The sequence below is a fragment of the Ovis aries genome, chromosome 19, assembly GCF_016772045.2.
Source record: "Ovis aries strain OAR_USU_Benz2616 breed Rambouillet chromosome 19, ARS-UI_Ramb_v3.0, whole genome shotgun sequence".
NCBI lineage: Eukaryota > Metazoa > Chordata > Mammalia > Artiodactyla > Bovidae > Ovis > Ovis aries.
Window position 1 is genome coordinate 51,451,025 of NC_056072.1, and position 15,698 is coordinate 51,466,722.

General features: G+C 56.6%; 2 protein-coding genes across 19 annotated transcripts in view; both read left to right on the top strand.

Annotated features, from left to right (window-relative positions):
- Window positions 1–37: 37 nt before the first annotated feature.
- On the top strand, window positions 38–10,484 carry CCDC51 (coiled-coil domain containing 51). 8 transcript variants are annotated; one of them, XM_060402903.1, is made up of 6 exons: window positions 38–100; window positions 446–520; window positions 3,852–6,547; window positions 7,109–7,413; window positions 8,714–8,878; window positions 9,413–10,484. In XM_060402903.1, exons 3-6 carry the CDS (start codon window positions 6,538–6,540, stop codon window positions 10,166–10,168), a joined length of 1,236 nt encoding a protein of 411 aa, XP_060258886.1. In that variant the 5' UTR covers window positions 38–100; window positions 446–520; window positions 3,852–6,537; the 3' UTR covers window positions 10,169–10,484. The 8 variants fall into 8 exon arrangements, with proteins under 8 accessions (XP_060258886.1, XP_060258889.1, XP_060258887.1 ...); XM_060402906.1 differs by having other exon boundaries at window positions 38–520; window positions 3,852–4,044; XM_060402904.1 differs by having other exon boundaries at window positions 38–520; window positions 3,897–6,547.
- A 2,060-nt stretch (window positions 10,485–12,544) lies between these two features.
- The window catches only part of PLXNB1 (plexin B1), a 28,967-nt gene continuing 25,813 nt past the window's right edge, over window positions 12,545–15,698 (top strand). For 5 of the 11 annotated variants that reach the window (XM_042236276.2, XM_042236275.2, XM_042236270.2 and 2 more), the window contains exon 1: window positions 12,545–12,663. The gene's annotated coding sequence lies outside the window, so the exon portion shown is untranslated. Of the gene's footprint in view, window positions 12,664–13,223; window positions 13,311–13,330; window positions 13,470–15,698 lie in introns of those variants that run through there. The other 6 variants (XM_060402900.1, XM_060402901.1, XM_042236271.2 and 3 more) reach the window with 3 other exon arrangements.

A 15,698-nucleotide genomic window follows, 5' to 3' on the forward strand; every position in this document is an offset into this window, starting at 1 on the left:
GATCCTGCCGGAAACGGTCCTCCGGGAGGCGGGCCCTAAAGGGTCCGCGATCAACTGAGTGGCGGGCGCTCCTTGGGGCTTGAGGCGCAAAGCGCGTCAGGTACTAGGGCGGCGGGATGTCCTTCCCGGGGAGAGTCCGGAAGCCGCGAGGGGTGCTTAACCGCAAGCGCTAAGCTTGGAAAAAAGCACAGGGAAAGAACTGCAGGATGGGCTTGTGCAAAGGCCTTGAAGCTCGGTGCATCGCTGCAACCTAGGAAAGCACAGTGTGACTGGAGGGAGATGTGAGGGAAGTAGGAGCGGGGAGTGGGGAGGGCGGGGGCTAGATCACCGGTTCTAGAGCTTTGGAGGCTCCCGGAAGGAGTTTTGTAATATAGCTCCGAGTGCGACATTTTGCAAATTCTGTTTATTCATCCAGTATTTTTTTTTTTTTTTGCTGGGCGTGTAGTACACGCAGGTAGTACTTTAGGCACTGAGGCTGCAGCAATAAAACAGTGCCTGCTCTGGCAGAGCGGCCATTCTGGTGAGTAAGACAGACTATCAGTGAATACGTGAAATGCAAAGCACGGATCCTGTGATAGGTGTCTGGGGAAAAATAAAACAGAGTGGGTAAGGCGTCCTGGAGTGGGAGTGCACGGCTGTGACATTTGAGCAGGACTTGAAAAAAAGAGAAGAGCGAAAGCACACAGATAGCGATCAGGACGTGTCAGGGTCCTGAGGTCGGAATAGCTCAGTGTGTGGGAGCAGCGTCAGGAAGCCTGGAATTATATGGGAACTTTGTGACGTGAAAGATGGGTCAGCTAAGCTTATTGTGGTAAAACATCTAGCTATCTATTCATTTGTCACGCCATCACATTGTACATCTTAAATTTATGTGATGCTGTATGTCAGTTTTATCTCACAAAAACTGGGAGAAAAGGTCCACGTGACTGGAACAGAGAGGGGAAAGGGAGACTGATGGGAGATGAAGTGAGAGGAGAGAAGGATGAGGGCCAGGAGGTGGATGCCGTGTAGGCCTTGGAAAGGATTTTGGCTTTTACCTTGAAAGAAATGGAGAAACCATTGCAGGACTTGAGCAGAGAGAGAGAGATGGTCTGACCTGTGTTTTGACAGGACCACTGCCTGCTCTGACAGTAGGGGCTAGACTAGAAGCACAGACATCTGCCGGAGGCTCTTAGGATAACCCGAGCAAAAGACATTGGTCTTTGGGACTAGGGCTTCCCTTATGGCTCAGCTGGTAAAGAACCCACCTGAAATGCGGGAGACCTGGGTTCAATCCCTGGTTGGGAAGATCCCCTGGAGAAGGGAAAGGCTACCCACTCCAGTTTTCTGGCCTGGAGAATTCCCTGGACTGTGTAGTCCATAGGGTCACAAAGAGTTGGACATGACTGAGCAACTTTCACTTGGGCACTTGGTATAGCAGGGGCAGGGGCAAGAGGAAGAGGGAATCTGAATTTAGTTTCAGAGGTGGAGGTGACATTTGCTAATGGACTGGCTGTGAGGAGGGAGAGAAAGCAAAGTCGGGGTTGGTGTGAGAGTTTGAGCCTGATTGGGACTTGCGGTTTCCATCCGCTGAGATGGAGAAGGCTGTGGTAAAGGCAGCTTTGGGAGAGGAAGATTCCCATCAGCTTTCCTAGCAGAGACCTGGATTGGGCAGTTTGGTAAATGAGCCTGGAATTCAGAAGAGAGCTTTGGACTGGAGAGGCCCAAATACAGTTTGCTTGCTTTTTTTTTTTTTTACTTTATTTTTGGCCACACCATGTAGCTTTCTGGATCGAAGTTCCCCAGCCAGGGACTGAATACAGGCCCTGACAGTGAAAGCTCCCAAGTCCTCCTAAACTGGCCCACCAGGGAATTCTGTGTGTGTGTGTGTGTGTGTGTTTTGGCTGTGTTGGGTCTTCTTGCAGTACGGGCTTTTCTCTAGCTGAGGCGAGTGGGGGCTACTCTCTAATTGTAGTGTTCGGGCTCTAGTGCGAGCAGGTTTGCAGGTTTCAGTAGTTGTGGCTCCTGGATTCTAGAGCACTGGCTCAGTAGTTGCGGTGCACAGGCCTGCTGTTCCTCGGGATCTTCCTGGATTAGGGATCGAACCCGTGTCTCCTGTATCGGCAGGCGGATTCCTCACCACTGAGCCACCAGGCAAGCCCTGTTTGTTTTCCGGTGACAGCTTTATGGAGATATGATTTAAACAGACTGTTTCCAAATAGGAAAAGGAGTACGTCAAGGCTGTATATTGTCACCCTGCTTATTTAACTTATATGCAGAGTACATCATGAGAAACGCTGGGCTGGAAGAAACACAAGCTGGAATCAAGATTGCCGGGAGAAATATCAATAACCTCAGATATGCAGATGACACCACCCTTATGGCAGAAAGTGAAGAGGAACTAAAAAGACTCTTGATGAAAGTAAAAGAGGAGAGTGAAAAAGTTGGCTTAAAGCTCAACATTCAGAAAACGAAGATCACGGCATCTGGTCCCATCACTCCATGGGAAATAGATGGGAAACAGTGGAAACAGTGTCAGACTTTATTTTGGGGGGGGCTCCAAAATCGCTGCAGATGGTGATTGCAGCCATGAAATTAAAAGACGCTTACTTCTTGGAAGAAAAGTTATGACCAACCTAGATAGCATATTCAAAAGCAGAGACATTACTTTGCAGACTAAGGTCCGTCTAGTCAAGGCTATTTTTCCAGTAGTCATGTATGGATGTGAGAGTTGGACTGTGAAGAAGGCTGAGCGCCGAAGAATTGATGCTTTTGAGCTGTGGTGTTGGAGAAGACTCTTGAGAGTCCCTTGGACGGCAAGGAGATCCAACCAGTCCATTCTGAAGGAGATCAGCCTTGGGATTTCTTTGGAAGGAATGATGCTAAAGCTGAAACTCCAGTACTTTGGCCGACTCATGTGAAGAGTTGACTCATTGGAGAAGACTTTGATGCTGGGAGGGATTAGGGGCAGGAGGAGAAGGGGACAACCAAGGATGAGATGGCTGGATGGCATCACTGACTCGATGGACGCGACTCTGAGTGAACTCTGGGAGTTGGTGATGGACAGGGAGGCCTGGCGTGCTGCGATTCATGGGGTCACAAAGAGTCGGACACGACTGAGCGACTGAACTGAACTGAACTGAGCTGAACCCTGCACTTCTGGCTTCCCTGGTGGCTCAGTGGTAAAGAATCTGCCTGCAGTGCAGGAGCCGCAGGCTTGATCCTGGGGTTGGGAAGATCTCCTGGAGAAGGACATGGCAACCCACTCCAGTATTCTTGACTAGAGAATCTCGTGGACAGAGAAGCCTGGCGGGCTACAGTCCGTGGGGTCACAAAGAGTCAGACAGGACTGAAGTGAGTCAGCAGGCATACAGCCATACAATTCACCTACTTAATGCGTACAGTTCAGTGGTTTTAATGTATTTACAGTCTTGCGCAACCATCCCTACAGTCAATCGTAGAAGTAGCCGGTTTTTCAAGTCACAAGACTGGATGAAAGGAGCCTGAGGACAGAGCCCTGGGGCACCATGTGGAGAGGTTGTGGAAATGAGTGGGGGCTGGAAGCCAAGAGAAGGTGGTTTAAGAAGGAGGAAGCTATCATAAGGTACAGGCTGCCGACAGGGCAAGTGAGATGAGGAGGAAACTGATCATTGGTTTTAGGCACGTGGGAATGACCGGAACAAGAGCAGTTCCACTGGCCGGGTGGGAGTGGAGGCCAGATCAGAGAGGCGGTTAAGTGAGACCAGGAGGAGAGGAACTGCAGACAGCTAGTGCAGGCGCTCTGTCACGGAGTAAAGAGGAGCAGAGAAGCGGGGCAGTTGCTGGAGTGGGGGTGGGGTGGTCGCATCAATTCCTGAGCCGTGTCTGTGCAGGGGAGAGGATATGGGACCTGGAGCACGGCATGGCCTTCCCTACAGCAGGAAGTTTTCATCTTGAAGAGCAAGAGAAGGTGGGGGGATGAGACAGACACTGGCAGGTGCGAAGATACGGCAGGAGTTTATGGACGTTCTCTTCCAATTTTAAAACATTTTCTGGGTGAGAAATGAAGCCGACCATCAGCTGCAGGTGAGCATGAGGTGCTGGTGATGGAGGTTTGAGGAGAGGGCAGTTGGTAGGAGACAGTCATCTGGCTGGAGCAGGAGAATGGATTTGGAGAGGCAAGGTTCTGAACCTGACCCAGACCCTGCTCACTTTGGCCTCGGTCCAGCCCTCCCCTCTCTCCTCTTCTCTACTTTCCAGCTGCAGATTTTAGACGATGTCAAGCCATGTTCCACTGCCAGGAATGTCTTCCCTTCGCTGGCTGGTCCAAGGGGCCTATGAGACATCTCAGTGGGAAGGAGCTGGGAGATGCGGGCAGGGATGGTGGTGGGAGGCTGAGAGGAGGGCCTGGAGTCGGGGAGCCACTTGGGAGTCCTTGGTGCCTCCCCTCCTGAAGCTACGTCCCTGCTCTCTCTAAGCTTCTGTTCTGGTGAGGGGCGAGGCACACAGGAAGAAGGCAACGTGTTTGTCTGATGGGGAAAACGTGGGAGTCTGATGGTGGCGAAGGAGGGAGTTGTCAGGAAAGGCCTTATCAAGAGGTGATGTTTGAACAGACGTAGGTGTAAAGTGGCTGGACTTGTGGAGGGGGAGTGGTCCATGCAGGGGAAGTGGCGGGCACAGACCCTGCGGTGGGATCGTGCTCAGTGTGGCGGGGTTGCTGGAGTGGGGTTCTTACAGTGATGGAGAGAAGAAAGGGGATTGGGCTGAGAGGACCGGGCCTTGGTGGTGGCTGGCAGGACTGGCGTTCACGCCAGCTGACTGGGGAACTCTCAGAGTTTTTGCCTGAGGGGTGTGAAGTTGGCTGTGAGGGGCAGGGGAAGAAGCCAAGACCATGTAGGAGGTGGGGGCTGTCTTCTCTGCCTGAGATGAGTGATCTTCCTGGGATCTAGGAATGTGCTCTGTTGAGAAGGTTGGAGGGATCTGAGGAGGCGGGGTGGTGGTTTCAGAATGGGAGGGTGCTGAAAGCTGCAGAGGTGCTGGAGGAGAAGTCCAAGTAGCAGCTGCTGGATGCGACAAGGGGGAGGTTGTGCAGGGCTTCAGGAGAGCAGGCTTGCTGTCAGGCGGGATCAAGAGAGAAGGGGGCTAGGAAGTAGTGACAGCCAAAAGGGACACCTTTCCGTGGGGGTGGTGGTGGGCAGGTCCACAGGGCTGCACGCTTTGTTTTGACGGGGGCACACCTGCAGGAATGTTGTGGGGCACAGTCTGTGAGCAGTGAGCACTGGCCTTGAGCTCCTGGAGTCTTGCCCGACCCCGGGGGCATGGATGGCCTGTGCTCCTTTGGGCCTTTGGGGTTCGGGTGCAGCACCAGCTAGGACCCATTGTCATAGGGATGTCCCTTTCTGTGGCTCTCGGCCCAGGCTTTTTCCAGGACGCATTCCCCGACCCAACCAACTATGTTTCCGAGAGGGTGTGAGCTTCTCTATGGTACTGTGGGGAGGGGGCCAGGGTGGGAGGCTGAGATCACCTTACATCCGGAAGCACTTTTCTCTGTAATTGGAGCTCTCCTAGTCTGTCTTCCTGTCCCCTCCTGCCTCCGCTCTCTTCTCGCTTGTCTGGTCCTTTGACTCCCAGGAGTCAGTACTTGGGGATGGGGTGCTCTGGAGCAGGGTTTGCCTGAGAGTGAGGGTCCCCTGGCTCTCTCTTCTGGGTCCTCAGCATCATTCCTGCACTTGGGCTCAGGCCAGGCCTGCCTGGCTGATGGGAGACTCCCCATGCTGTTCAGGTACCAGAGGAGTAGGCATTGTGGGGGCCCAAACATTAGAGCAAGGCTGAAAAGGGAAAGATTAAAGAAACCTAACCTGTTGGGCAGTTCCCGGGGTTGGGGAGGAGGAAGAAAGCTTATGGAAAGTGAGACATGTGAGACTCGGAGTTGGTCACCTGGAATGTCTGGGCTTGGAGGGCAGAAGGAAGGTTTGCTGGGAACCTCAGAAGAGCTGTCCTCTATGAAGCAATCCGAGCGGTTTGGTTTTGCTTTGTTTTTACCCCAGAATTGTCTCTTGAGGCGGGAGCTTTCTGCCCTGGGACATGAATGACCTGTGTCCTAGAACAGAACTGAAACTGCTTCCCTGTCTGGAGACAGCCCTCAGGGAGTCCGCGAAGCTGGTTTTGATAGTCATTTACAAAAATCTTTCTCCAAATCCCCTCAGTTAATTCCACAGTTTCCCTGGCAGTGTTTGTGAATCCTTGCGAGGCTCTGTTGAGCACGGACACAACACAGTTTTCAGAATTTTCTGTGAGGGACTTCCCTGGTGGTCCAGTGGCTAAGGCTTCACCTTTCCATGCACGGGGTGCAGGTTGGATCCCTGGTCCGGAGCTAAGATGCCACATCTCATGGCCAAAACAGTGAAACAGGAAACGGAAGCGATATTGTAACAAATTCAGTAGGCCAAAAACCAAAGCATAAGGAATATTGTAACAAAGTCAATAAAGACTTTAAAAATGGCCCACATCAGGAAAAAAAAAAAGGATCTTTGAGGTTATCTGAAAACTGGCCACCAGGCTTCTCATGCAGACCTGGGGATGCAGGAAGGTGGGTAGAATGGGAGGGTCTGGCTCCTGGCGTCATAGAGGGAGGTGGGAGGCTTGGGTTCCTAAATATGTTCTTCCCTTACGTGCTTCATTCTCCAGGAGAGCACCTGGCAAAGCCTGACCCTGGTAGCTTCCCTCTCCAGGCCCAACAGTCTGCCCTTAAAAAAATATATATATATTTACTTATTTTGGTCACCGTGGGTCTCTGTCGCTTTGCGCAGGCTTTTTCTAGTTGCGAGAGCCAGTTCCTCTGCTGCAGTTCGGGGGCTTCTCATTGTAGTGGCTCCTCTTGTTGCGGAGCACAGGCTCTAGGCTCTCGGACTTCAGTACTTGCTGCACACGTGCACACGTAGTTGTGTGGCACATGGGCGTGGTTGCTCCACGGCAACCCAAATCAGGGCTCGAACCCGTGTCTTCTGCCTTGGCAGTTGGATTCTTAGCCACCACGCCACCCGGGAAGTCCCCAGTTTGGACTTTTTAATGGAAACTCTCGGGCATGAGACCCCGACTTGAGCCCTGCCTTTGTCAGCTGTCAGCCGATCTGTCTGACCTCTCCCCACAGATCTCCGGATGACAGGGCGCAGCCGTGTGTTGGCCATGCGCCACGTCGGGGGTGTGTCTCCTGTACTGGTGCGGAGGGACCTCTTTCTGACCAGGACTCTCTCCAGCCATGGCCCCGGCCAGCCCAGAGAGAAGAGGCCCGAGGAGGTGGCCCTGGGGCTGTACCACCGGCTCACCGCACTGGGTGCAACCCTGGGGCACAGCATTCGGCAGCGGGCATCCTCCACGGCCAAGACTTGGTGGGACAGATATGAAGAGTTTGTGGGACTCAATGAGGTTCGAGAGGCCCAGGGAAACGTCACTGAGGTGAGGACAGGAACTGGGGTTTGGCCCTGCCCTCTGACCTGGGCAATGTGGCCTGGAGGCTCCTGCCAAATAAATGACCAACCACAGGTGCTGGGAGGCCACGTCCAGATTGGTCTGTCCTTGAATACGTACCACTAGGATGGGGAGCTGAGTTGTTTCTCACCTGATGGCTGGGTTTGCTATTACCGGGGTGAAGGGCCCCCATTCCCCATTGAAACAAATTGCTGTGTATGCTGTGTACCAGGGGGTCCTGGGCCATTAACATCCTTTCTGTTGGGCCAGCAAACACTTCGTTTGTTGACTGTTTTAGGGGTTGGTGGTGAGAGTTGCCTGGAGGGTTACAAGGTCCTCAAAGTCCCAACTGTGGTTAAAACATCCCTCGAGAAGGTGGAGGCCCTGGGAATTAATCAGACTGTGAGGTGGGGAGAACTGCCTCTGGTTGTCCAGTCCTCTGTGGCAGGGGAAACGCGTTCCACCATCTCTGGCATCATCGACTCAACGGACGTGAGTTTGAGCACTCTAGAAGATAGCTGGAGAAGGCAATGGCACTCCACTCCAGTATTCTTGCCTGGAAAATCCCATGGACGGAGGAGCCTGGTAGGCTGCAGTCCATGGGGTTGTGAAGAGTCGGACGTGACTGAGCGACTTCACTTTCACTTTTCACTTTCATGCATTGGAGAAGGAAATGGCAGTCCACTCCAGTGTTCTTGCCTGGAGAATCCCAGGGATGGGGGAGCCTGGTGGGCTGCCGTCTCTGGGGTCGCACAGAGTCGGACACGACTGAAGCGACTTAGCAGCAGCAGCAGCTGGAAGATAGTGAAGGACAGGGAGGCCTGGCATGCTGCGGTCCATGGAGTCTCAGAGTCAGACATGACTGAGCGACTGAACAACAACAACAATCTTGTTTCCCACCCTGGCACAGACCAGTGTGGTGGCATGGGAAGAACCTGGGGCTCAGCCAGAGCTGTTGAGGTACAGTGCTGTCTCTCCCCTCCGAGGTCTTGACTTTCACTGAGCCGGGGTTTCTCAGCCTGTTGACTGGAGGCCTGGCAATGCCTATCATGGCGTTCAGTGATGTTGGGAGGTGTAGCTAAGGTAACACCCAGGAAGCCAATTAAAGGCCCGGGGCTGCACCCTGGGGACCACTGGGTGAGCCAGGATTGTGTGTCCAAGGGACTTTCTTTCCAGCCTTTGCACTGACATCCCCCAGACCTCTTCTCAGCTGCGTCTGGTTAGAAGTGGAGAGGACCCTGTGTGGCATGGGGAAAGGGGCGGGTGACTTCTATTGTTCTCACTGCAGGCAGAGAAAGTGTTCATGGTGGCTCGAGGGCTTGTCCGGGAGGCTCGCGAGGACTTGGAAGGTCAGCAGGCCAAGCTGAAGGAGGTGAGGGACCGCCTGGACCGCATCTCCAGAGACGATAACCAGTACCTGGAGCTGGCCACTCAGGAGCACAGGATGCTGCAGGTAGGCTCCTTCCTCACCTGGCCGGGGACCCTAGCCTGCAGGGTGTGGAGGGGCGAGGTGGGGGCTCTGATGGGTTTAGGGGTCAGAGACCTGGTGAGGAGGTAAACCAGAAGACCCTGGGGAGAGACGGGGCTCCGGGGCTCCAGTGCCTGTGCACCCTCTCCACTCCTGGAGAACTGGGATCAACGGTCTAGTATACTCTGGGCCCCAGATTATTGGGAGGGAGCACCATGGAGAGGGCCTCCCGGAGAGTGCCAGATACTTCCCTTCTGACAGACACAGTCTGGAGACCCCCATGCATGTCTGGTCAGACCCACAACTGCCCGGGGAGCATAGCACCGCTCGCCTGGACCATCCCCGGTTCTTTGCTCCCCCAACCCGTCCAGGCTTAATGCTGCCCTCACTCACCCGGAGTGTTTATGGAACATGTAATCCGTGCCAGGCCTGAAGCCAAGCCCCAGGGACGTGGTTGTGGGACTTCCGATGGAGGCTGCTGGGCCAGGTTGCTGCTATATGACAGCTTTGCTTCCGCAGGAGGAGAAGCGGCTTCGTATGACCTACCTGCGCGCAGAAGACTCTGAGCGAGAGAAATTCTCCCTCTTCTCTGCAGCCGTGCGGGAAAGCCATGAGAAGGAGCGCACCCGGGCAGAGAGGACCAAGAACTGGTCGCTCATCGGGTCAGTCCTGGGGGCCTTGATCGGTGTGGCTGGCTCCACCTACGTGAACCGCGTGCGGCTCCAGGAGTTGAAGGCTTTGCTCCTGGAGGCCCAGAAGGGGCCTGTGAGCCTCCAGGAAGCCATCCGAGAACAAGCGTCTAGCTACTCACTCCAGCAGAGGGACCTCCGTGACCTCGTGGCAGACCTGAAGGGCCTGGTGCAAGCTGGGACCGGGCAGAGCTCTTTGTCCCAGGCAGGTTCTTCCCCGACCCGAGACAGAGACACAGATGTCCTTTTAGCTGCCTTGAGAGAGCAGCTCAGCCATTCTAGGCAGGTCCGTTCACGTCTAGAGGGTTTACGAGAGCAGCTTGATGGCCTGGAAAAGACCGTGAGCCAAGTGGCTGGGGTGGTTCAGCTTGCAAAGGCTGCAGCACACCCGGGCCTGGTGGAGTCTGCAGACGGAGCTCTGCCTGGTTCCCTGCTGGAACAGGGGAGCGTGATCATGGCGCTGTCGGACACGGAGCAGAGGCTGGAAGCCCAGGTCAACAGGAACACCGTCTATGGCACGCTGGTCACCTGCGCGACGTTTGTGGCCGTCCTACCTGTGCTTTATATGCTGTTCAGGGCCAGCTAGCCCCCTGGACCCTCCTCCAGAGGGAGGGGGTATGGATGTGGATTTAGTAAGAGAATGAAGTAATGAAGTGGACTTCCGGGAGTGTGCTCAGCCTGAGTCTGACCTCACCGGCACACATCCTTTGCTTTTTACACTAATTGACATTAACTAGCAAATATTTCTTCTTGCCTGGAGAATCCCAGGGATGGGGGAGCCTGGTGGGCTGCTGTCTGTGGGGTTGCACAGAGTCGGAAACGACTGAAGCGACTTAGCAGCAGCAGCAAATATTTGTGCTCACGTCTTTCAATTAAAACGTCTTTCATTTTTCTTATTTAAAGTAATGTATGTGAGACTGAGTTTTGTCCATTGAACATTCAGATTTGGAACTCGAGGGTAGGGCCTGAAAGTAAGATAATCGCCCCCTATAGTTCCTCTCTCATCTCTTGATCCGGCCCTTGGTTCAAGACCATTTTTGATACACTGGTCCCCCCCTACCCCGCCCCAGGCCTTGATTTTCATTTTGGATTTCCTGGCCTGTCCTCCACTTGTCCAACCCACCTGTGTCGGATGGCCCATGATTTCCAGTAAATAAAACTTGGCTTGGTGGTGACCATGGTAACAGCCTGTTTTGGATCACTTGCTGTGCCATGTTGGAGAGAACTTCCTGGTTCTAACACTGGAGGATTGATCGGAGGAGAGCAGGAACAAGGATTGGGGGAATGGTTGGTAAATACTGCCGGGGACAGAATTACAGGGATTGGCGACCAATCTGGTTCCCTGCTGGAGTGCCACTTAGGCAGGGTGTCATCTCACACACAGCCTAGGGATGGCCTTTCCAGCCTTGGGCAGAGCTCAGCCCACCAGCAGTGTGAGCAGTGAGGCAGTGATGGGGAGGGACCTCTCAGAGGTGGGAGGTACAGTTGGGGGGCATGGAGGCGTACTGCACTGAGAACCCTTGACCTCTTCCTTCTCAGTGGAGAACAGCAGCCTTTGACCTCCTGGGTCAAATGGCCATGGGTGGCCTTGTGTGTCCTTGAGTAAACAGCAGCGAGGAGGTGCTCTGCTTGCACTGTGGGTCTGAAGAACCCACCCTCCTTTCAGGACCCAATGAGGTGGGTCAGCAGGTTGAGTAGAGCTGATGCACAGCAGAGGCATGTGGATGCAGAAATGCTTCCATGAGATCCCGCCCTTCTTGGGAGCCTGTGCTCAGCCCTGGCCAGTGGCCCCATGGGTACAGCGAACCTCCGATCGTCTGGTCACTCCATCCGTGGCCTTCTTTTCTTTTTGTAATGATTCCTTCGGAGGGTGTGGGATGAAATGACCTCTATACTTGGGATGTTCATCCTCCTGGTGGGGTAGGAGATACCATATCTGTCTATAGATGAGGGGTGTTGTGGGGTTTGGAAATCCTAGGTCCTAAACCTAGGTAGGTGAGGTGGGTCCTAAAGGGTGTGCACTTGAGTGAATGGGTCTGGGGAGGGGAGGGGTCCAGGTACTTGGAAGGGCCACCCAACACCCCCAACAAGCTGCACAGAAAGGCAAGGCAAAGGTGGCTGAGGGCCTTGGGGCACACCAGCTTGAATGAGGTGGTGATTGGTGTGGAGCATAAGTTTAGAGAATGACGTGGGGGACCCAGAAGGCAAGATAGCACCTGGGGTCTGTGAAATCCAGAGACAGAACTGGCACAGACAGGGTGCTGAACCCTGGACCCAGATATTGGAAGATTGGTTGGAGGTCCGGGGAGCAAGCCGAGGTGCTGGTGAGGGACAACTTGGAAGGCAGAGTCCTGTGAGAGTGAAGGCACACTGATGGGTGGAAGGTGGGAAGAGGGTGCCTGAAGTTTAGCTCTTTACACAGCAGCCAGTGTGGATGATGTAAACCTGATTGAGGTCCCCCTCAAGCCTTGCAGAGGCCCTGGGAGCTTTCAGGGTGTGTGACCAATTTTGCCTCCCAGGCGGCTGTCCCAGTGGCTGAGAGCCAAAACCCTGCGGAAGTCCTAATAGGATGGACCAAGTGCTGGCTCCTGAGTTTGCAGGGAGCCAAGCCTGAAGGGCCCTGCAGAGGGCACACCTGGGCCTCAGGAGAGAACCCAGGTGTGCCTTTGGAAGGGTGACGTATTTACCGGTGAGGGAGTCTAGACTTGCCCACGGCTTCTCAGCTTGGGGCGGGTCCAGGTACAGGTTTGGGAGGAAATGCGCCCTAGCTTGTGCACGTTTGCAGCGGTGGGCCCAACTCTCCCAGCCCGGCTAGGTGTGGCATCACCTCCACTTGACGGTGAGCAAACAAGCATGTGTGTTTAGGGGGCAGGGGTCAGGTTTCTTGGCTCAGTGATGGCGCAAACCCAGGCCCAACCCCAAAGCCAGCGCTCTTCCCGCACAGCCAGAGGTGGGGGCCGGAAGGAGAGCTTGGCCGTTTGAGAGTCCCAGGAGTAGGACCGGTGGGCAGAAACCAGGCGCCCCGGAGTTCAGGTAAAGAAAGTTGGAGGAGGATGGCCACAGGAGCCAGGTACTGGGCAGGTAAGAGGGAGCTCGGGGGCCCCGGAGAGCGGGGGAGGTGGTTGGCGGGGCAGGTGAGGGGCGTGAGTCCCACCGGGCGCTGGCAGGCAGGCAGGCGGAGGTCCGGGCGAAGCACCACCACACGTCGGGGTGCAGAGCGCGACCCCCAGCCCCCAGCCCCCGCCGTCCGGCCCCTCCCGTGCCGGAGGGCTCCCAATTTCGGCTCCAGCGAGGCGCGCAGGTGAGGCCCGGCGGGGACTGGGCCGGGTGGGGCAGCAGGTCCCGCGGCTCGGCTCTGCGCGCTCCTCCCGCCGCCATCCGCGTTGCCTTGGCAACCGCCGGGGTGCAGCCCTTCTCCCCTCCCCTGCCCCCACCGTCCGCCCCCTAGCGAGCGAGGGGTCGAGTCCCCCGCCCTCGGCAAGTGCAGAGCCGGGAGGGCTGGAATGCGGGGTCCCGGGCGGCTCGGGGCCGCGCGCCCGGCTCTCCCGGCTGCTTCCGGCCTGGCCTGGGCTGCGGGCGGGGGGAGGGCGGCCCGGCGGGCGCGGGGGGGGGGAAGGAGCGGAGCCGGGCCCGGCCGACGCGGCTTTGTCTCCTTTGTTCCCGGCGGTGGCAGCGCCGCTGCGGGCGGGGCGGGCGGCGGGCGCAGTTTTCCGCCCCTCGGTCTCCGGGTAACAGCTGCGACTCCGCCAGACCCACCTCCGGGAGGTGGCGGAGCGGGGGGGGGGTGGCGAGCAGGGGACGGGGGAGGCCGCCGCGCGCGCAGATCCCGAACCCGGAGCGGCCGGCGCCCGCCTCGGCGCGCTCGTCCCGCGGGGCCCGGCCGGGTGGTGAGTGCGGGGCCCGGGGCCGGGCGGTGGGGCCGGGGCGACGCGTCCCCGGGGTGGACGGGCCTGGAGCCGCGATGCCGCCGGGCCGACGCGGCCCGGGGTGAGTGGTGGGCGGCTTCAATCCTGAGAGTTGGGACCACACTTCTCCGCGCGAAGGGAAACTCTGTCGGCTCCGCCTGTAACGCGATTGGGAGACAGAGGAGGTGGAGCCGCTCCTCCGCGCCCCCTCCTCGCCGCCGCCGCCTCAGCCGGGGACCGGCCGGCCTCTTCCCCGCCCTCCCAGGACCACTGGGGGGGTCCTTGCCCTGGTCGGGGAGGAGGGAGGAGGGTCGGGGAAGAGCAACAGGGAGGTCCAGGCTTCCCCTCCGCAGTAACAGCCCTTCCAGGCGGTACTCGGCGCGACTGACAAAAGGCAGACTGGGATTCCCCCCGCCACGCACCCCCAGAGGGGGAGCCCCCCACCCCGCACCCAGACGGTGGGTGATTGATGAGCGCTCGTTGAGTCCTCACTGGTAAATGGTGCCCCCCACCCCGCCCCTACCCCGGCTCAACACAGACAACAGGGCAGGCACTCTCCACTCTGATGCTGTCAATGAGTAACTTCTGGGTGCACCCTGGGAGCCCAGCGAGAAGGCCATAAGGAAAGGCCGGTTTCACACCAATCCCGGCGACTCCGGTGAAGAGGGCTGGGATAGGAACATTCTCCCAGTTTCAAGGGCAGAGTTTATATGCCCTTTTGGTTGGCCAGGACAGCCCCAGGTCCAGGAGACTGGTTGTTCTTTGCAGGCAGAAGTTAGGCAGCCTTGGGTCCTGCTGAATCGGTCCAGAGTTGGGGGGCCCAGAAGAGCTAGGCTTTGACTGTAGTTGGGGCTTGAGATGTGGAGGGTGGAGGAGAGATCTTATTTGTATAAGTTGGGAACTGGAGGCCCAGCTCCAAAGCACCCTTTTCAGTCTGCTCTGGCCTAGTCATTAATAAAAGTGGGGCTGACAACTGTGTCCTTCGAGAAGCTGAGTGGCTTGGAGTGGGTTGTGGGTTCCGCATCTCCCCTGCTGGCTGAGTTTTATTGGCTGTGAAATGAGGGTTCTTTTTATCATTTGAGGAGCACCTGCTCCGTGCTAACGTCTGTCCCGCTTACTGGGGCCTCTGAATTAGAAGTCACATTCTTTGCCTTTAAGGAATTTCAGGATAGGAGCGTGGAACAGGGAGAAAAGTGGCCTTGGTTGGTGCCTCGCGTGCCAGGCACACACCACATCACGTTGAACGATCAGAGCAATCCTGCCTCCCATTCTCCAGATGGGAAATCTGAGGCTCAGAGACCCCAAGGCAGAGCTGCAATGTACACCAGGGTGGTGGCTGGGGATGCCCACCAGTCACACGCGGTGGGCTTCTCAGGAGCCTGGGGGACAGTGAGGGCTTCTCTGGGAGGTGATGGTTGGGTACCTCATGTAATAGGGAGTGAGCGTGGGGGAGTGTGATGAGCAGTCTGCAGTTCGGCCTGGCAGGAACGAAGAGCATGTGTGGGGGAGCCCTGGCAAGGATCCCGCAGGAGAGCGTGTGGACGGGAGGGCTTGACCTTTATCCTCCGGGCCCCGGGGGGTGCCTCCAAAGATGCTGGAGAGAGGGACATCCTCTGAGGTGGGAGGAGGTGCACTGGAGGGGCCAGAGGCTGTCTGTGACCAAGGTGAAGTGAAATATGTGACCGATAAGGAGAAAAATGTCACCACCCTTCTTTCCTTCCCACCCGTGGTATGTGGGGAAGGGCGAGGGTGGCTCGGCCCCGTGGCAGTGATTGAAGAAGGCTGACACTTTCCCCAGCGGGGGTCAGCCTCCAGCCTTCGATGTGACTTTGCCAGAAGCTGTTTGGGTCCTGCCCATTGGCTTCCTGTGGGCCACTCGACCCAGTTGTGATTTTACATGTAGGGAGTGCCTTGGTGGCTGCCCCTTGAGGGTTGGAGAACTCTGGCATGAAGTCCGCGCTGAGCAAATGTTTGTAATCGAATGGTGGGGCAGACCCTCTGCCCAAGGCGTGTCCCTGGGAGGGAGGCGGTGGGAGGGGCCGAGCAGTAGCTGAGTGTAGCAGCCGGCCTTTGCCCATCCTCAGGCAGACCCCATCTTCCTGGGGGAAGAAACTTTCCCCACTGTGCCTTGGATACAAGGTGGGGGGCTCCTGGGAAGCCTGGCCTTGCCATAGTCCTGGGCTTCTCGCCGGGTTCACGGCTCTCCCTGCC

Excerpts from the sequence above, each read along its gene's own strand:
- CCDC51 (XM_060402902.1), top strand. Across the intron at positions 7,414-8,713 it reads CCCAGGGAAACGTCACTGAG|GCAGAGAAAGTGTTCATGGT; the intron begins GTGAGGACAGGA and ends TTCTCACTGCAG. Across the intron at positions 8,879-9,412 it reads AGGAGCACAGGATGCTGCAG|GAGGAGAAGCGGCTTCGTAT; the intron begins GTAGGCTCCTTC and ends TTGCTTCCGCAG.